Consider the following 22,042-nt stretch of genomic DNA (forward strand, 5'->3'; position numbering starts at 1 on the left):
ACATTCAGACGCATCTGGGAGATAGCAACTGTCGTTTTCCATGGGTTAAGCCACTTCTTAGCTTGAGCCAACGTAGGAAGCATCTCAACTGGGCCATGGAGAAGAAGGACTGGACTGTTGCCCAGTGGTCCAAGGTCCTCTTTTCTGATGAAAGTAAAGTGTGCCTTTCATTCGGGAATCAAGGTCCAAGGGTTTGGAGGAAGATGGGTGAAGCACAGAACCCAAGCTGCTTGAGGTCCAGTGTGAAATATCCACAGTCACTCATGATTTGGGGTGCAATGTCCAGTGCAGGTGTTGGTAAACTCTGCTTTCTTAAATCCAAGGTCACCGCAATAGTCTACCAGAATATTTTAGAGGACTTTATGATTCCTTCTGCTAAGGATCTGTATGGAGATACAGATTTCATCTTCCAGCAGGACCTGGCCCCTGCCCGTACCGCCAGAAGCACCAAAACCTGGTTTGATGCCCATGCCATCATAGTGTTTGACTGGGCAGCCAACTCACCGGATCTAAACCCCATTTACAATCAATGGAGTATTATCAAGAGGAAAATGAGGGGCACCAGACCCCAAAACAAAGAAGAACTGACAGCAAGCATCAAGGAAATCTGGGCTTCCATAACTTCCAGGCAATGCCATAGGCTGATTGCCTCAATGCCACGGCGCATCGAGGCAGTGATTAAAGCAAAGGGATTCCCAACCAAGTAGTGAAGATTAACATATTGTTTTGAAAGTACCATATTTTGATTGATTTAATGTGACCCTAATTTCTTTCTATTTCTACGAAAACTGAGAAGTAAATGGTGATTTCGTCACAGTATTAAAAAATTTTTAATTCCTGATTTTGTGGGTTCTATGAGCTGGAAACACAAATTATGTAAAAATAATCAAATAAATATTACAAATTACTTAAATTGTGGGCCATGAATCTATAATCTTTGAAAGTTTGACTTTTTCAATGGAATTATGGAAATAAACCTTTCCATGATATTGAATTTTTTTGGAAAGGGTCTATATCTATCTATCTATCTATCTATCTATCTATCTATCTATCTATCTATCTATCTATCTATCTATCTATCTATCTATCTATCTATCTATCTATCTATCTTGGTGTGTTATTTAGACTTTATAGATTGATCATAATCTGAAATATTTCATATTGAATTACTTTACCTGAATATTTGATTTTATAGATTTATCATAACCTAAAATATTTCACGTTGAATTACTTAATGTAAATATTTTGGATTCATTTCATTTTCTGTTTTTTTTCTCCTGCCTCTGGTTCTCAAATGTTCTCTTCCTCTTTCTGTTCCCCCTTTACTATGTCACTTAATAATAGGGGCCAACACCAAGGTGTTACACCTCTTTCCTCTTCAATGACCTCCTCCTCATCTCGCAAAGTGCGGCAGCTCCCCCAACTTCCCCCCAAGAGCAACAGTGTAGAACAAGGTAAACATTAACATGCTCATGCATGTCTTCTACCATATGGTACATGGTATAGTTTTAGAGTAACGTAGAACAAAAGCAGAAATCATTAGTGCAAATATTTAATCCTCGTGGTATTTTGAATTACGACCAATCAATTGTGTTTATGGAAAACAACCCCACAGATGGAAATGATGGTTTGTGATGTTGTCGTTAATTCACATCGATATCTTCCAAATATATCAGATGCTCACGTTATTGTCGAAGTCCTTTTCCATAAAGTCTTTGTTTTCATTTGTGTTTGTGTTCAGCCTTGGTAGCAGAGGAGCGCGTCCGTCAACTCCAAATTAGAGTTCATTCAAACCGGATGTCAGCTGCCAATAACTCCAGTCAGCAGGACCTGGATATAGCCCTCAAGAACAAACGGGAGGTAGGTCTGAAGTCCTCTTTCACTGTAAGAGTTTCAGAATAAGTTAGTAGGATAAAATTCTTATTATTAAGGCTCAATGAACTGTAATTTAGAGATAAATTGAATAAGTTAAATATAAACAATGTTAAATTACTAAACATTTTATAGTACAGTGGAACCCCGATAAAACAGACCCCGATATAACGGATATTAGATTAAACACACCGTCGGGACTGAACTATGTATCCAAAAATAATTTCCATTTGTCACTTAAAATCCCGTTGAGAAAGTCTCTTAGTTCCAGAATTGGTCGCTGTTGTGTACTGGCGCTGTGGCGTAATGTAGGCAGAGAATGAGACTGACGGATTTCCAGGTCACATATATACAATATTACTATTACTAATATTACCAATTCTAAAATATGTGCCTGCCATGCCTACATAGCGGCCATGTTGAATGTGGAGCATTGCCATGTGACAATGGTTATATAGATTGTCTCTTGTACATAGAGCAAATAGTGTTATTTCTGAGGAGTACAAAGTCTTTGGAGTCTGGAACACGCTATTTTTGGTACAGTAACAGTTTTTCTTGCCAAGCTGTTTGCCTTTGGCAATACATTTGTAAGCACACTAATTCCTTGCGGCTCATGAAAGAGACTCACCTATGATGAGTACTCTAAGTCAACAATGCCACCATGACCAAGGACACCATGGTGGTAAGTTTGGATTAATTCATTCATTCATCTCCCATATCACTTATCCTCAATAGGGTAGCGGGCATGCTGGAGCCTATTCCAAGTGACTCTGGGCGAGAGGCGGGGTACAGCCTGGAATGGTCACCAGCCAATCGCCGGGCACATAAACAAACAACCATTTGCACTCACTTTCACACCTACTGACAATTTAGAGTCTTCCATTAACTGACCATGCAAGTTTTTTGGGATGTTGGAGGAAACCGGAGTACCCGGAGAAAATCCATGCAAGACCATGCAAGCTCCACACAGGCAAGGCCGGATTTAAACTCGGGTCGTCAGAAATGTGAGGCAGATGTGGTAACGAGTCGTCCGCCGTTAAGTTTGGATAAAATGTGAAACTTTCAAACATTTTCAAGATTTTTTTTTATTATTTGTACTGTACTGGCCTCAAAAAAAAAAAAAAAAAAAAAAAAAAAGAAGAAGCTTGATAAAACTGACCCGGTATACGAGATATCGGATAATACGGACGGTCGGGACTGAACAATGTGACTGAAGTATTTCCAGATCACAGATATACAATAAAAATAGATCCAAAAGATGTGCCTCTCGTGCCTATGTGGCAGCCATGTTGAGAATGGGGCATTGATGGGGCGGCCATGTCATGATAGTTATGTCTAATGTCTATTATACGATGGAGTGCACGCAAAGAGAGGGTACATTTGGAAAGTCAATGTAAAGCTCTCACTGCGCTCTGAGAGTGCAGTGTTCAGAGAAGCAAAGCGCACTCCATTTTCTATGAATTTACAAACTAGCATGTTGGCCGTTGGCAGGAATACATCAGTGTGTCCGTCATTTTTAATGTGCTCCTTCTTTACCCTATGTTGACACTCACCTGTGTACAATTAACATGATTACCTGCAAAATGTTCCAAACAGGTTTTTTTTGTTTTTTGTTTTTTGGTAGGGATTCCTCAACTTTCCCAGTCTTTTGTTGCCCCAATCCCATCTTTTTTGGAGCGTGTTCTGGCATCAAATTCAAAATGAGAGAATATTTGAACAACAAATATCTTGCCTTTGTCGTGTATTCAATTAAATATAGGTTGAAAAGGATTTGCAAATCATTGTATTCTGTTTTTATTTACGTTTTACACAACGTCCGAACTTATTGGAAGGTTGAGTAAAGATATAGAAAACCAACAGGCATGACGTGCATGCTGTGAAACTGAATCATTAACTGAAAGGGGCGTGTTCAAATAGATAGCAGTGCTGAGTTCACTTAATGAGGAAATTGATTCTGTGAAAAAATAGGTGTTAAACAGGTGGCCCTTAATTAAGGATCAAGGCAACTGATGCTGCATATGCTGTCTGTACATTTGTCCTTGAAAAACAGTAAAATGACACAGCTCAGAAGAAGAGCGTTCTTTGAGGGAAAACCTATAAAGAAGTGCAGAAAATGTTCAGTTAAAATGATATCAAACGCTTTAAAATGCCAGCCAAAACCGGAAAGGCGAAGAAGAAAAAGAAAAAACGATGATTCGACGGGATCGGAGAATAACCAAACTGCCAAAGGCTCAGCCAATGATCAGCTCCAGGAGGATCAAAGAAGATCTAAGGTTGTCTGTGACTACTGTAACAATCAGACGACGTCTATGTGAAGCCAAGCTACCGCCAAGAAGCCCCCGCAAAGTCACATTGTTAATAAAAAGACGTGCTGAAGAGGTTACAATTTGCCAAAGAACACATTGACTGGCCTAAAAAGAAATGGAATAATATAGGTTGATTGAAAATTCAAAATTGCCCATAGGACTGAATGTGAGTGTGAATGGTTGTTTGTTTATGTGTGCCCTGCAATTGGCTGGCAACCAGTCCAGGGTGTACCCCGCCTCCTGCCCGAAGATAGCTGGGATAAGCTCGAGCACGCCCACGACCCTAGTGAGGAGAAGCGGCTCAGAAAATGGATGGATAATATTTTGTGTACTGATGAGAGTAAGATTGTTGTTTTTGGATCTAAGGGCCACAGACAGTTTGTCAGACGTCCTGCAAACACTGAATTCAAACCACAGTACACAGTGAAGACAGTGAAGCATGGTGGTGCAAGCATCATGATATGGGGATGTTTCTCGTACTATGGTGATGGTGTCGGTCCTATTTATCGCATACCAGGTATCATGGATCAGTTTGAGTACATCAGAATATTGGAAGAAGTCATATTGCCGAATGCTGAAGAGGAAATTCATTTGAAATTGGTGTTTCAACAAGACAATGACCCCAAACACACAAGCAAGCGAGCAAACTCATGGTTCCAGACAAACAGCATTCAAGTAATGGAGTGGTCAGCCTTAATCCTATAGAAAACCTGTGGGCTGACATAAAAATGCTGTTCATGAGCAAAAGAAAGAAAATGCAGAGGAATTGTGGAACGTACTACAATTGTCCTGGGCTGCAATACCTGTTGATACAATACCAGAAGTTGGTCGACTCCAAACACCACAGATGTGAAGCAATTAGAATCAGAAACCGTGGTTATGAAATTTAATATTCGTTTATGATTCTCTTGAAAGTTGAATCTTCAAGCATTTCTTAGTTCATACAGTACATTTTTGAGTTTGTAAAGACAGATGTCAACAGCGCTGTTTTGAACATTATATTTCTTGACATTCTGTAAAATATTATCAAATTCAATTACTTTTTCCAATTTTCCTGCTTTGAAATAGAATGTGCAGTGTCCCCAATGCATTTGTGTTCATTAAAATAAAATTTATTTGACGAATTTTGACGTTTACTCACCTTAAACGCCCTGCTATTATTTTGAACGTGTGTGTGTGTGTGTGTGTGTGTGTGTGTATATATATATATATATATATCACACTTTCGCTTATTAAGCAATGATTGCACAAATTTCAGTCACGTGAACCACAGCATTATTCTCATTCGTATGATGCAGCTCTTCAAGGACCACAGGACGAGCTGTGAGAATGCTTCCCATAAGTCCTCAGACAGTGATGTCAGCGATGTATCAGCCATCTCTCGAACCAGCAGTGCCTCTCGGATCAGTAGCACCAGCTACATGTCCATCCAGTCAGAGAGACCCAGAGGACGCTTCAGGTACATACAGTACATTATATACACCAGTCTTTTCAAGCATTTGTTAGATGTAATTTTTATGATACACCCACCTCTGTGGATAAATCAGTATTTCAATGGTGTGATTTTGTAAAAACCAATGATCAGTCGAGCCATGCGTGCGACGGGCCGCCACATGATGAAGAGCACCAGTGTGAGTGGTGAAATCTATGGCATGGAGCATGCAGATGGCAGCCAATCAGACACCGCCCTCGGGAGCTTGGGAAGTGGGATCAAAAAGCGTCGCTCAAGCCTCAGCCAACGCGTTGTTTCCATCCTGCCATCGAGGCGCAGTCGGAGTACCTCGCAGCTCAGCCAGACAGGTCAGAGACCATCCAGAAAATCATGCAAGAAAATACAAACACTGAGAAAACATCCTCAGTAAAGTTTTGGCTGAATTTGTTTATTTATTATTTATTTATTATTATTATTTATTTTGAGCTCAATTACATAAAATAAAGTGTTAAGTACTGTATGCTTCACATGGTCTCAGTAGGGTTGAGGTTAGGGTATGGTGGTGGTCACACCACGAGTTTTTCTTAATTTTTACCCTCGCAATTAAAGCTTCAATGGTATTTTTAGCAGCGTGGAATGGAGCCTTGTCTTGCATTAGAATTATTTTACTGCGGAGGGCACGGCCTTCTTCCTTATACCATGGCAGAAAATAGCACTCTCTCTTCAGACCAAGCATTTGTCTCACAGAAACTTTCCTTCATACACCTTCATTGGAATGAACCAGTTTACTCTCAGTTTGATGATGCCACTTTTGTTTTCATGAAATTGTTTTCAATCCTTTTGCAAAGTATTAGACTAATTTGCTTCTTTCATAAGCAGAACAAAATCTCCCCATTTTGCAGAAAACTATGACTTGTTTAATGCTGTAATGGGGAACTACATCCTTAAGTAATTTCTCTTTAATTCAGTTACTCTGCGAAAAATTATACCATGATTTCAGGCTTGCTGGACACACACATTTAAATTAGTGATCTAAACACAGGAGATACAACATATTGTTGCTGTCGTGTGGAAACCATGTATGTCCAAACATGGTCAATGCACAAATTGATACTCCTTGTCAGTCCCCATGTGGTCTGTTATTTTTGCAAAATATGAGGGGCAATGAAAATGTAAATGTGCCCAATTTAATTTAACCTACCAATAATTGATATTGTTTCTGAAATATTGACAGTTTGTAGTTTAAATACTTGTTTGAAGATTTATTTTAAAAATGTTTGTGTGGCGGCGACGTTTCTATAACGTTCTAATCATTGTTGATGTAGGTGCAGTATATGATAGCAATATAAGGAATGACATCAACTTTAACAATGCGGTCTTTGGTAACTCAAGCGAGATGTTTTTTATTCCTGAAAAGTAGAGGTTTTGGAAATGTGTGGATTCCACCCAACAGCGACAATAACTTTCCCAAAAAAACTAAAATGTGCTGTTTACGTAAATACTATATGACTAATCATTTTGATCACAGTGTATGGCAATCCATGTATGCTTTGCTTTTTGGATTCTTCAATTTGAAATGGAAGAATGAAATCAGCAAACAAACTACAATACATTTAATCTGTGGACACCTAGTCGGTACATCCATCAATTTTCTACTGCTTATTCAGTTCAGAGTTTTGGAAAAGTTGAACTCTTTCCCAGCAGAAAAAGTAGAGTACACTGTCGATTGGTTGCCAGTCAACCACAGGGCACACAACCGACGAACATTCACATTTAAAAGCATTCACTTAAAAGCAGACGTACAGTCACTGAGTTGATCCCACGCTGGCGACACAAAACTCAGTATGTGTGTGTAGCAGTACTTTTTTTGTGACACTTTACACCTCTTCCCATTTATAATTCGTGTATAGTGTTTGTTTATTTACACATTAATCCGCAAAGGTTTAATGAAGACAACTGAACTGTTCTGGTTTGTTGTCACCTTTAATCCAAAAGTCTTCTTCAAAATCAGAATCAGCTTTATTTGCCAAGTATGTTACAAGACGGTAGTTGGAGCCACTCTACTATAACAACAAAGAGCCACTATGACAAAATATACATTTAGGACATAAAAAACACGAGTATGAAGAGTCATTGAGTAATGAAAGTGAACCACTAATGTGGTGAAACTGCTATAATGGCAATTGTGCAAATGACGCAGTCCTCAAGCAATTTAGAGCAGTTTAAAGTGACTAATAGTGCAATGATCTGGTACAGTGACGATTGTGCCAATGGTGCAGAGAGTTCTCAGACACGAGTGGCCAGTAATAATCAGTACCAGAATATCATTAGTGCAGTGTGATAAAACAGTGAGTGTACGAATAATGTACAAGTGTCCTGACAGAGATGTGCAAAATTGATTTTTCTACGAGGCGTTCAAAGGACTTCATGACCACAGATGTCAGGGCGACAGGTCTACAGTCATTCAGTCCTGAGATTCCAGTTTTCTTGGAGACTGAGATGATGGTGGAGCGATTGAGGCAACACGGGACTTCACACAGTTCTAAAAATCTATTGAAGATCTGTGTGAAAACTGGTGCGAGCTGGTCCGCGGAGACTTTCAAGCAGGAGAGGCACACACTGTCCGGCCCTGCCGCTTTTTTGATTTTTTGTTGTTTAAAGACCCGTTTCACGTCCTTTTTGTTAATTGGCAATGCAGGAGGGGTGTCAGACATGTGATGGTGGTCGTCGATGGTGTGGCTGGGTGTGTGTGGGGTGAAAGTGACCTTTTCAAATCTGCAGCAGGAGATATTCGAGTCGTCAGCCAGCCCTTTAATTGTTCTCCATTTGGGGGGATGATCGCTTGCAGTTTGTTAGTGATTGTAATCTTCACCCAACTGACACAGAGTCGTTAACAACTGGTTTCCTAGCTTTTCTGTGGAGACTCCACACCTAAAATTTAGAACTGAAGAAGCCTTTTGGATTTAAGGTGAAATGTCTTCAACAAACCAGAACAGTCCATATGTTTTGATTCAACGTTTGGATTGCCATGACCTGGATGACTGAGAATCCATACAAACATATTCACACGTTTGTATACATTGAAGTGTATACTTCCCCGGAAAAAACACATTTATGACACATGGAGGTTCTATATCTGGTTCAAGGATGCATCAATAGAGCACCTCAGTACTGGACACTGGATCTCCCATGGCCAGTGATATGGGCTTTATTGTCTTCCAACTGTGTACTACATGTACTGTATCTGTCGTCTTTACAGTATAAGACTATCATACATGCTTATACATTTATCTGTACTTCCAGTGCTTTGATTTTTGTTGTTGTTCATTGGTTTTGTCATGTGTTATTTCAGAGGCGGCTGGTAAGGCGGTGGACAGACAGAAAGGTAAACAAATGAGAAAGACAGTGTAGAATGGAAAGAAAGTTACAACAATGAGAAAAACTATGCTTCAAATCAGATTCAGGACATGTTATTGTCATTTAGTTTATAAACCATTGAGGTATACAGCATAACTATTCAACATAAAATTATGAGGCAGCTGGCTCAGCTATTAAAACAGAGAAAAATTATTATTATTATTTGAACACATATTTGTAAGAAAAAGTTGACCGACTATGGTTGTTGCAAATTTCAGCTTGTCCCATCAGGGGCTGCCACATCAAGTTACTGGCATGATTTTTTTGGCACATTCTTTTATGCCAGATACCTGTGCTGACACAAAACCCACCCATTTTTCTCTGGGCTTCGGATCGGAAGTGGTTGGGTATTGGTTCACTGGCAGAGAATGAACCTGTGCGGTCTGCACAATAGCAGCAGCATGTACCACTACCCTATCAGTAATAGATTGTTTCTTTCTAAATATATCATATATACTATATATTACAACATAGAAATTCATAGCAAGGAAAAGATTAAATGAAGTTCATCCAAGCTTAGTTTTATCACTACTCCCAGCCCTTCCTGACATCTGTCTTCAGCACGCTTCCTTGCTCCATCCTCTCCATCAACATTATTGTGGCATTGCAAGATGCTGGGAAGTTGGAAATGTCCCAACAAAAAGGTTATTTCAAGTAATGATGGCCCTTTGATTAACTTCCCTTCATCAACTATGGGGAAGATTAACAATTCATCAGTTATTTGTTAATTGAAAAATATTATTATAACTGTGTTTTTGTTTTGTTTAGATTTGACTGAAACACTTTGATAACTGTCCTTGTGAGCGCCAAGTGGGATATTTTTAACATTCCATCAGTCTTAAATGCCGCAAGTGTGGTTCAGTTCTTGAAGAAGCAAGTAAAAAAGCAGTCTGTTTGCTTTTTTTGTATTGTCTAAACAACTTGCTGAATGTCAGGTTCAGATTTTAACAAATGGTATTTGGAAAGAGCTGAACCGATCATCTTTGGATCCAGAGTATGTTGACTGCATCATTTCCTTTTTTCACCTTTTAAACAAGAGCGAACTGACTATGCTGTGGTAATGGGTACTATCAAGACTTACAGTAGTGACCTCATTCGCTAAAATATTATGTTTCAAACTCACAAGCTGTCCAAATTAGTAGATATGGTACAGTATATTGTTAACGTCACCATGGAAGATTTGTTGGCCTGCATTTGCGTTGTAATGTGTATCCTGTTGTTAGACCTACCTTGAAATCAAAATAAAAAACAAAAATTATAAATGTGAAAAATCAATTACCATACAGTACTTTACAGCTATTTGACAGTATATGAATGCACAACATAAATGTTGAGATAACACGCTTAAAACAGCGCATGCAAAAATGAATAATAATAATTGAAGCTCAACAATTTTTTTGCTGCAGAGGCAACAGCAGGTAAGAAGGTGGCTAAGGCTGGCAGCAGCAGTATCCAAAGGAGCGTAGAGACGGGCATGGCTGTGGAGTACCCACGGGGAGGGTCAGCGATGAACCGTCAGGCCAGTAGGGAATCCACTGACGGCAGCATGAACAGCTACAGCTCTGAGGGAAAGTAAGTACAGATGATACCGTTTGTGAACCCTATGGTTTTACCTGGATTTTGGTATATGATATTTATCTAAGTCACAATAATAGACAATCACAGTCTGTTTAAACTAATATCACACAAACAATCATTTTATTCATCTTTTTATTGGACACTTTATGTAAACAAAAAATATGTGAACCCCAAGGCTAATGTATTTCTTAGCTTCCCAGACAGAGAGAGAGTCGTGATTGGTGCAGATTGTAATGGACATGTTGGTGAAGGAAATAGAGGTGATGAAGAAGTGATGGGTATGGCATCGAGGAAAGGAACTTGGAGGGCAGATGGTGGTAGATTTTGCAAAAAGGCTGCAAATGGCTGTAGTGAACACTTTTTTCCAGAAGAGGCACGAACATCGGGTGACCGACAAGAGCGGAGGTAGAAGCACGCAGGTGGATTACATTTTGTGCAGATGATGTAATCTGAAAGAGGTTACTGACTATAAGGTAGTGGTAGGGAGTGTGTGGCAACACAGCATAGGATAGTGGTGTGTAAGATGACTCTGGTGGTGGGGAGGACGATTAAGACGACAAAGGCAGAGCAGAGAACCATGTGGTGGAAGCTGAGACAGGACGAGTGTTGTGCAGCTTTTCGTGAAGAGGTGAGACAGGCTCTCAGTGGACGGGAGGAGATTCCAGAAGACTGGACCACTACAGCCAAGGTGATCAGAGAGGCAGGCAGGAGAGTACTTGGTGTATCTTCTGGCAGGAAAGGAGAGAAGGAGACTTGGTGGTGGAACCTCACAGTACAGGAAATCATACAAGGAAAAAGGTTAGCTAAGAAGAAGTGGGACACTGAGAGGACCGTGGAGAGGTGAAAGGAATACATTGAGATTCAACATAGGGCAAAGGTAGAGGTGGCAAAGGCCAAACAAGAGGCATATGATGACATGTATGGCAGGTTGGACACTAAAGATGGAGAAAAGGATCGATACAGGTTGGCCAGACAGAGGAATAGAGATGGGAAGGATGTGCAGCAGGTTAGGGTGATTAAGGATAAAGCTGGAAATATGTTGACTGGTGCCAGTAGTGTGCTAGATAGATGAAAAGAATACTTTGATGTGTTGATGAATGAGGAAAATGAGAGAGAAGGGAGAGTAGAAGATGCAAGTGTGGTGGACCAGAAAGTGGCAATGATTAGTAAGGGGGATGTTAGAAAGGCATTAAAGAGGATGAAAAATGGAAAGGCAGTTGGTCCTGATGACAGTCCTCAGGAGGTATGGAAGCATCTAGGAGAGGTGCCTGTGGAGTTTTTGACCAGCTTATTCAATAGAATTCTAACACGCGAGAAGATGCCTGAGGAATGGAGGAAAAGTGTGCTGGTGCCCATTTTTAAGAACAAGGGTGATGTGCAGAGTTGTGGGAACTCTACAGGAATAAAGTTGATGAGCCACACAATGAAGTTATAGGAAAGAGTAGTGGGGGCTAGACTCAGGACAGAAGTGAGTATTTGCGAGCGACAGTATGGTTTCATGCCTAGAAAGAGTACCACAGATGCATTATTTGCCTTGAGGATGTTGATGTACAGAGAAGGTCAGAAGGAGCTACATTGTGTCGTTGTAGAGCTAGAGAAAGCCTATGACAGAGTACCCAGAGAGGAACTGTGGTACTGCATACGGAAGTCTGGAGTGGCAGAGAAGTATGTTAGAAGAGTACAGGACATGTACGAGGGCAGCAGAACAGTGGTGAGGTGTGCTTAAAGTGTCACAGACGAATTTAAGGTGGAGGTGGGACTCCATCAGGGATCAGCCCGGAGCCCCTTCCTGTTTGCAGTGGTGATGGATAGGTTGAGAGATGATGTTAGACTGGAATCCCCGTGGACCATGATGTTTGCAGATGACATTGTGGTCTGCAGTGAAAGCAGGGAGCAGGTGGAGGAACTGTTAGAAAGATGGAGGCCTGCACTGGAAAGCAGAGTAATTAAGATTAGCCAAAGTAAAACAGAATAAATGTGCATGAATGAGAGTGGTGGTGGGGGAAGAGTGAGGCTACAGGGAGAAGAGATAACAAGGGTGGAGGACTTTAAATACTTGGGGTCAAGGGTCCAGAGTAATGGTGAGTGTGGTCACGAAGTGAAGAAATGGGTCCAAGCAGGTTGGAACGGGTGGGGGAAAGTATCAGGTGTGTTATGTGACAGAAGAGTCTCTGCTCTGATGAAGGGCAAAGTTTATAAAACAGTGGTGAGGCCAGCCATGATGTACGTAATAGAGACAGTGGCACTGAAGAGACAACAGGAAGCAGAGCTTTAGGTGGCGGAAATTAAGATGTTGAGTTTCGCTCTCGGAGTGACCAGGTTGGATAAAATTAGAAATGAGCTCATCAGAGGGACAGCCAAGGTTCGATGTTTTGGAGACAAAGTTAGAGAGAGCAGACTTCGATGGTTTGGACACGTCCAGAGGAGAGAGAGTCAGTATATTGGTAGAAGGATGATGAGGATGAAGGTGCCAGGCAAGAGAGCTACACGAAGACCAAAGAGAAGGTTGATGGATGTCGTCAGGGAAGACATGAGGCCAGTTGGTGTTCGAGAGGAGGATGCAGGAGATAGGCTCACATGGAAAAGGATGATGCGCTGTGGCGACACCTAAAGGGACAAGCCAAAAGAAAAAAGAAAAAGAAGAAGGCTAATGACTTCTCCAAGCGTTAATCTGAGTAAGGAGCAGAGGTAGAGTACCCAAATATTGTATTCAAGAGTACTGTTACTTTAGAATAATTTGACTCAAGTAAAAGTAAAAAGTAGTCCTCAAAATAATATTACTTAAGTAAGGGTATGAAATTACTCAGTAAAAAAAACTACCATCATTTCTCTAATTTTACTTTTTCTGTGTATAATGCGCACCCATGTAGAATGCACACACCCAAAATTGTCCTAAAATTCTGGAAAGCCCTTCCACCTATGTATAATGCATTTTTACAATGCATGATTTTGCTTCTACCCATATGATCAAAACAAAGTATTTTTTCAAAGAATTATTCTCAGGTTAAGCACTTTATTTGAACGTGTCCATCCATCCATCCATTTTCTGTGCCGCTTCTCCTCACTAGGGTCGCGGGCGTGCTGGAGCTTATCCCAGCTATCATCGGGCAGGAGGCGGGGTACACCCTGAACTGGTTGCCAGCCAATCACAGGGCACATAGAAACAAACAACCATTCGCACTCACAGTCACACCTATGGGCAATTTAGAGTCTCCAATTAATGCATGTTTTTGGGATGTGTGAGGAAACCGGAGTGCCCAGAGAAAACCCACGCAGGCACAGGGAGAACATGCAAACTCCACACAGGCGGTGCCGGGGATTGAACCCGGGTCCTCAGAACTGTGAGGCTGACGCTCTAGCCATAAAGAAAATAAATCAATGATGGTTGTTGTTCAGTCATTTAAAAAAAAATAATAACAATATTTCAAAAATTTTGCCAGGGTATGTAAACTTATGAGCACAACTGTACATACAGTATATGCAGTCATACGTACCACTGTCATATTGGAATAAAAGTGTTGGCTACATATTTTTCATAACCTCTAGGTGGCGGCAAATTAGAATGAAAGTGTACACCTTTCTCATAACCTCTAGGTGGCGGTGACATTGGAATGAAAGTGTACAGCTTTTTAATAACCTCGAGATGGGGTCATACATTTATAAAATGTGAAAGTTTTTTGCATTTTCCCCTATACCTATTTATAATGCGCACTACTGACTTTTGATTATTTGGATTATTTGGGCAAAAACTATCGCATTATACACGAAAAATTACGGTACTGAGTAACTTCAGATTTTTTTCTATCAGGGTATGAATGTCAAATAAAATAAAAATAACTAAATGGAATATCCACATGCAAATTCAGGTACTGCTGAAAAATATCACTGAATCCATCCATTTTATATACCGCTTATCCTCACTAGGGTCGCGGGTGTCATCTATCTTTGGGCGAGAGGCAGGGTACACCCTGAATCGGTCGCCAGCCAATCACAGGACACATAGAAACAAACAACCTTTCGCACTCACCTTCACGCCTACGTCCAATTTAGAGTCTTCAATTAACCGACCATGCATGTTTTTGTAATATGGGAGGAAACCGACGAACCCAGAGAAAAGCCATGCTGGCACGGGGAGAACATGCAAACTCCACATAGGCGAGGCCGGATTTGAACCCGGGTCCTCAGAACTGAATCTAAAACATAATAAATAAAATATTTATAAAATAAAAAATTTAGGCAGATTCAACTCCAAGAAATAGTCTAGGTTTACTTGTTAAACAGCACAAAAGCTAGCTCAACAGCCAGAGATGACAAAAACAAGGAACAAGGCTGCAGTCAGTGGACATAAAAAGTCTACACAGCCCTGTTTGAATGCCAGGTTTTTGTGATGTAAAATAATTTAGACCAAAATAAATCATTTTCTAACTTTTCCACCATTAATATGACCTACAATTTTTACCACTCAAATTAGTTATTGGTTTAGGTTTATTTTGGTTTATAGGTTTGGCTGTGTTCAGGAGTAACCAGTCACATTCAAACTCATATTAAATGGGAGTCCACACAAACCTGCCACAATTTGAATTTTTAAGTGCCAAAAACCAACAGCATGGGGCCTTACAGAAACATTATTTGCTATATTAACTAGAATGGCTGAATGAAGAAACTGTTTGGTGACAACATTTATTGATAAAGTGTAGGCTTTTGAACTAGATCTGTTTTATGTTACCTGCACTTCAACTGTAGCGCGAGCGAGAGAGCACAATCGATTACACAACGGCAAAGATGCATGTTACTTATGGCCATAATATAAAACTAATGTTGCCTTACACACAGAAAAAAAAAAACATCTGCAACTTACCGCAAGATGTTTTCTCAAGTTGATGTGGGCTGAAAGAGCCAACTTTGGGCAGTTAGACTGCATTGCATGATAAAGCTGTGTTTTTTGTTTTGATTTTTCTTGTAGTCTGAAATGCAAATGCAAGTCAAGTGACTTCCCCCCAAATATGAGTCACTGTGAATGGCCCACAAAGCCCAATAGAAAACTTTGTGTACAGACCTGTGACTTTCTTGTGTTGTTTGATTGGTGTAATTGAGTCAAACATCACTGTGGTTACGTTGGATTGGTGCAACGGCGCTGTTGCGGAAGTCGAAAACGAAAGTCTAAAAGCAGATCGCGCACGCAATAATTGATAAATAAAATTAGCGAGCGCCATGGAGATCATTGTAATAGTAAAAGTACTGTTTCTTCTTTACATAAATACTCAAGCAAAAGTCAAAAGTATGATGAATGAAAACTACACTGACAAGTACAATTTATCCAAAATGTTATGTAAATGTAACTGAGTAAATGTAACGTATTCCAGGAGTAATCCAAACTATAGGAGTAATCCAAACTATAGTCTAATCAATGTGAAAAGATCGAAGGTTTTGGTTCAAGCTGCCCTGCCCCATAAAAAAATCTCAGACCAGTCTTGAGTTTGTTATTCTCAAGAAGCATCGCACAATGTGAATTCTGCCTCGCAAAATAGGCCTTTCAGAATACCTACAACTGAGAATTGTTAACTTGCATAAAGCTGGAAATGTCACAAAAGTAGATCTTAAAGCTTCATCAGTCCATCGTAAGACCGATTGTCTCCAAATGAAGACATTTCAGCACTGTTTCTGCACTTTCTGGGAGATGTCATCCTGTAAAGATGACTGCATGTACACAGCTCAGAATGCCCAATGAGGTGTAATAAAATCCTAGCATGTCAGCTAAAGATTTACAGAACTCTCTGACCCATGCTAACTTCTCTTTTGAAAAATCTACAATAGCAACAAAACTTCAACAGGAACCAAAGAAAACTGACCTGTGGTCTGCTCACAATCTCATAATCTCTGCATTGGCCAAGGACAGAAAATTATGAATGCAGTGTTTCCCCTGGATTCCCCACTTCATTAAATATGTGTGTCTGTCTTTGTTTCTGTATATCAGTCTTATCTTCTCAGGAATGAGGTTGGGTGCTGACAGTCAGTTCAGTGACTTCCTGGATGGTTTAGGACCCGGTCAGCTGGTTGGCCGGCAAACACTGGCAACACCTGCAATGGGTGAGTGGATTTACACCATTTATTTCGCTACTGTCTCCAACAAATATTTTTCTTTATTTTCTGTGTTCATTTAGAAACATAATTGAGACAATTTTTTTTGAGAAAATGAATGTGTCTCACGCGGGTTATTAAACATTAAGGAAAATACAATTCAATTAGACTTAATAATACAATTCACGACAAGCACAAATAATGCATGTGTTTCACTGGCGTACATTTATGTTTCCCACGTATGCAGGTGATGTTCAAATTGGTTTGATGGATAAGAAAGGACAGTTGGAGGTGGAGGTGATCAGGGCACGAGGCCTTACCCCCAAACCAGGCTCCAAATCCCTCCCAGGTGACAAACATGTCCTTAGTAACTTCTTCCTCATTGTCCTCTTCTTTCACTACCTCACCATACCCACAGTTTCTTTTTTTCTTTTTTCTTTACCCCTTTATGCGTCATTTCTTTAATCCCTCTAACTCCACTGCTGCATCAACAGCTCCTTATGTCAAGGTGTACCTGCTGGATAATGGAACTTGTAAAGCCAAAAAGAAAACTAAGATTGCACGAAAGACCCTGGAGCCTCTGTACCAGCAGCATCTGCTATTTGATGAGAGTCCCCAGGGCAAGGTGCTTCAGGTAATCTGCCGTGTGTGTGTGTGTTTGTGTGTGTGTTCCAGATTGAATCATCAAAATTAGCTTCTCATTGCAGATTTATACATGAAAAAGGGTTAACTATATATCTACACCAGATAATAATGGTATCCATTCATGAAGTGAAGATTTTAAATACATTTCTTCTTTTTTTCCACTCCCAACAGTCACTAGATTTTCTGTTGGACTAAGTACTGTGGTTTGTGTTTTTTGTTTTACCTTTACACCCGTGTGCTGTCAACATTGTTTGTCATTAGCACCGCCCCACTCTTCCCTCAACTCCTTGCCAGACCCTCTGTGCCACCCTCTCATTGTAAATAGTCTAGTTCAATGAGATTAACATAAAAATTAAAGAAATCCAGTCTATGAAAATTCAAAGTCCAGAAAAGGATAATACTCTATTAGGCATGCAGTACTATACTGTCCCACATGTTTTGGCTTTGTAAGCAGTATTTTTGTGTGTGTGAAATATAATTTTTTTAAAACATAAAATTCTGATGTATTCCAACACTATTTATTATTGATTTTCACAATGAACGTAAAGACTTAAAAAAAAAAAAAAAAAAAAAAAGCTTGACTGAATTCAAGTAAATACAGAAAAATAATTCTGTTTAAAAATGTGGTTTTTAATAGGGTAGTCCAAAGTGCATGAAACTTGATAAATAACTAAATAAATAGTGTATTTATAGTGTATGAATTCTTAATAAACTATATTTTCAAAAAGATTTTGGAATCAAAAATTTTATCAGTTGTTGTTTTGTTTTGTTTTTTTCTGTAGTTGTATCTGTGAGTGTCTGATTCATGCCCTTGTTCCGCTCTGTTTGTTGATTAATGTTTTACTTACAGTTGTACCTTGACTTACGAGTGCCCCCAATTAATGATTTTTTTCAAGAAACGAGCTCGGTCGATTACCCTCTTTGATTTGCGAGCCAAAATTTGAAGTAGGAGCAAGCCTCAGATACACCACCGCTACCATAAAAGTCATTCTCTCCATGTGCCACGTATTTGAGGTATCTTTGGGTTTTTTTCTGTAAATTTGTCCTCATTGATGCGCCCAAGAAAGTGAAAAGTGCAAGTGACTGTACTATTAGAAGTATAGCGGTTGCAACAATGTTCCATGAGCCCTCTCTGGCTAGGTTGCAAGTGTGCTGCTCGGGCATGTTTTTATTGACTTGTTTCTTGTGAAGAGCTATAAATCTTCTGTTTCGCAGTACTGTACACGGGGGACAGAGTTCTAATCCTTCGACTGTGGAAATGTATTGCTCTGATCGGTCACTCCTGTTGCACATAACAGAGAGGCGCAATACGGCCAAGCTAGCTAATTTTTTAACATGGTTTGAGGGGAGAGCGACACAGAGCTCCTGGTGTCACTCACTGTAGGTCATTCTGCTCTGTTTGTGCGTGTTTCTTTACATTCTCTTTCATCATTTTTTTTTCATTAAAAAAAGCACGTTACAAAGAAATGGGTGTTCGTCGGTTGCCTGGAACAGATTAATAGCATTTCCATTTATTTCAATGGGGAAGGGTGATTTGAGATACAAGGAGCAGTCAAAAAAAGTAATGAGCCCAATTTGATTAAAACTACTAATGAAAAAAAATCTGAAATTTTCACTATTTGTAGTTTAAATACTTGTTTGAGGGTTTTTTTTTAAAAATGTGTTTAAGCCTGTCCTCTTCCTGTCAGCCATTTTGGAAATCACGTCATTGTTAGATGCCCATCTGAAGCATAGAGCCGTGATTGAATTTCTTGCTTTAGAAGGGGAACCGCCACTAAGTCTTTAATGACACATGATGGTGTTGTCATTAATGGTGACATTCCAATTTTCGCTGATCAGTCCCTAAAGATGGTCTGCCAGTCCTTTGCTTGTCACGGAAGTCACTCAAAGCAGGCTCTTGTTCTAAGCCTTTGATCCTGGACCCTTTTTGACTGTGCTGTAGCCTATTGCAGTTTCCACATAGACATTTTGCAACCTTTCAAAAAATTTAAGTGGTGCTTCCATTTCCAAAGCAAATTCAATCACAGCTCTCTGCTTCTGACAGGCATCCAACAATGATGTCATTTCCTAAATACCTGACATGAAGAGGAGAGGTTCAAACAAACTATTTTTATATAAACCTTCAAACAAGTGTTTAAACGCCAAACTGTGAAAATTTCAGTTAAAAAAAAAAATATCAGCAGGTTAAATTAGATTGGACTCATTACTTTTTGAGGCGGCACGGTGGCCGACTGGTTAGAGTGTCAGCCTCACAGTTCTGAGGACATGGGTTCAATCCCCAGCCCCGCCTATGTGGAGTTTGCATGTTCTCCCGGTGCATGTGTGGGTTTTCTCCGGGCACTCCGGTTTCCCCCCACATCCCAAAAACATGCATTAATTGGAGACTCTAAATTGCCCATAGGCATGACTGTGAGTGCGAATGGTTGTTTGTTTCTATGTGCCCTGCGATTGGCTGGCAACCAGTTCAGGGTGTACCCCGCCTTCTGCCCGATGACAGCTGGGATAGGCTCCAGCACGCCCGCGACCCTAGTGAGGAGAAGCGGCTCAGAAAATGGATGGATGGATACTTTTTGATTGCCCGCATAAGTGATCTGACTCATGAGTGTGGCCAGAGAATGAATTAAACTCGTAAGTCAAGGTACCACTGTACACAGTGGTTTAGAAAACATGTTCTTTTTGCATTTGTGTCCTTTTGCCTCCACCAAACTACACTCTGGTGACTGTTATTCTCTCCTCTAGGTGATCGTGTGGGGCGACTATGGACGATTGGACCACAAATGTTTTATGGGTGTAGCACAGATCTTACTGGAAGATTTGGACCTATCAAGCACGGTGATTGGATGGTACAAACTCTTTCCACCAGTCCTCGTTGGTCGATCCCACACTAGCTCCACTCACGCGACTGGCGTCTCAGACATCATTGGACAGCTCAGGACCACCCCCAGGTGTTCGGTCCTAGTGACCGCGATGACGTCAAGCGTCCGAAATCCCTCCATCAACAAAATAGAGAAACATAGCTATTGGACCACAGTGGAGCAGAGGGTGGAAACAGGACAAAAAGACCTTGGTCTACCAATAAAAAGCCAGATGGAGAAACAGGGAATACGAGTGATAGAGAGAAAGTGGGAAAGAGCTAGCCAATCAAAGCTTAGTCTGAGTCTGACAATCATTTCTCACACCTTTACTTCTTTATCGACTTGAGCCTTTTCTTTGCAAACCTTTGCCTTTGTTTACTCCTCCGAGCTTGAGATTTTCTGTCCACCTTGATTGTCAATCCTTTTTGTGTGTGTGTGTGTACGTGTGTGTAACCTTATTTTTGTGCACCCGATCAAAGTCCTTCACTAGCCAGGAGTGCTATAAACAATGTGGGCGGAGTTGGTCAAGTTTCAAACTGACACCCCTTCATGCAGATGAACGGCTGCATGAGACCATCGGCACTACACCCTAGTGTAGCTGAGCGCGAGGGGCTGCTGTTTGGCAAGGTTTAGTGAACGTTTTAAGTTAAAGGAGCCTGCACACATGCACACACACACGCACACAAACACATACATATGCACACACATATACACTCATTACTTGCCTTGTGAGACATGAATGCAAGCACAAGAAAAGCTTAAATCCTTTATTATGGGAGAGACAAAAAGGCTTTTGCTTTATGTCTGAACAAAATGTAAAAGGAGGCCAAATTTATGATGTGCTTCGGATAATTTCATTTGAAGTTTTGGTTGTCTGTGTTTCGCTCAGAGTTCAGTATGGTACCACATGGTACAAACTCCTTGCGTATATTTTTCTATGATCAGTTTTGGAGCAATGCTTTGCTTTTGAGAAAAAGCCACTAGCAGGTCACAGTTTTCCAAAAGCCAATTCCTAACAACTGGTCCTTATCACCACCCCTCCACACACACACACGCAATCCATTTCCACTGTAAAAGGGAGCAGCATGATCTGGGGATGCTCTTTCCTTCTGCCCAGCTGCATGTTTGTTTGTTTGTTTTGGTACTTGAAATCTTCTTTTGTTTTGGTCTTTCTCGCTCTCTCTGTTTTTTTTGTTTTTGTTTTAAGAAAAGTCAACAACACGAGAAATTAACAAACAGTTCTTTAAAAAAATTGTTGGAAAAAAAGATGTGTTAGTTCCACATAATTTTAGGCCAGCTTGTATGTTGCATGTTCTTGTACAGTTTGCTTGTACTGAATATGAATACAAACCGAGAAAAGCCAAGCCATCCCCCGTCCCAATAACAGGAGCGGACCAATGAGGGAGGATCTACTCCACCCAGGCCACACCTTCCACTCTGGGTCAAAATGTCCATATCAGGAATTCTCCACAGTCGAATCTCATTGTTTCTGTTTTTCGTTTAAGGCCGTTAAACGACAGTGCTATTCTCTAGTACGGAGCATACCTGAGACCCTGGTGATGGTGAGGATATAACTGTGATGTCAGTTTGTCGGGCTCCAGACCAATAGAGAATGTGTGAAAAACAGCTACATGTATATGAAGTACTTTTAAGAGTTTGAGAGAAATTATAAAGATAGAGATATATATGAATATAGAAAAAAATTGTATCTGCCTGTCTCCAAAACACACATGCACACCTTGTACATAGAAAATAAGAAGTTATTAATAAGAGAAATGTCAGTGACACGCAAACATTCCTGTTTTTTGTTTGTTTTGTTTTTTGAGAGAGGAATGTGCACCCTTTGGTTGAGCTCAAGC

At 40.3% G+C, this 22,042-nt stretch overlaps 1 protein-coding gene across 1 annotated transcript in view; it reads left to right on the forward strand.

The window, feature by feature from the left end:
- LOC133409448 (regulating synaptic membrane exocytosis protein 1-like) overlaps window positions 1-20,369 on the forward strand; it is a 100,754-nt gene extending 80,385 nt beyond the window's left edge. Inside the window, 11 exon segments of the mRNA XM_061689448.1 lie at window positions 1,345-1,454; window positions 1,742-1,860; window positions 5,477-5,637; window positions 5,764-5,978; window positions 8,963-8,995; window positions 10,434-10,599; window positions 16,580-16,692; window positions 16,931-17,032; window positions 17,178-17,317; window positions 20,068-20,190; window positions 20,192-20,369. Of these exon segments, the coding sequence (XP_061545432.1) occupies window positions 1,345-1,454; window positions 1,742-1,860; window positions 5,477-5,637; window positions 5,764-5,978; window positions 8,963-8,995; window positions 10,434-10,599; window positions 16,580-16,692; window positions 16,931-17,032; window positions 17,178-17,317; window positions 20,068-20,190; window positions 20,192-20,287 (1,378 nt within the window). The 3' untranslated portion in view covers window positions 20,288-20,369.
- Window positions 20,370-22,042: the final 1,673 nt, after the last annotated feature.

This window comes from Phycodurus eques, chromosome 11, assembly GCF_024500275.1.
Source record: "Phycodurus eques isolate BA_2022a chromosome 11, UOR_Pequ_1.1, whole genome shotgun sequence".
In the NCBI taxonomy this organism is placed as follows: domain Eukaryota; kingdom Metazoa; phylum Chordata; class Actinopteri; order Syngnathiformes; family Syngnathidae; genus Phycodurus; species Phycodurus eques.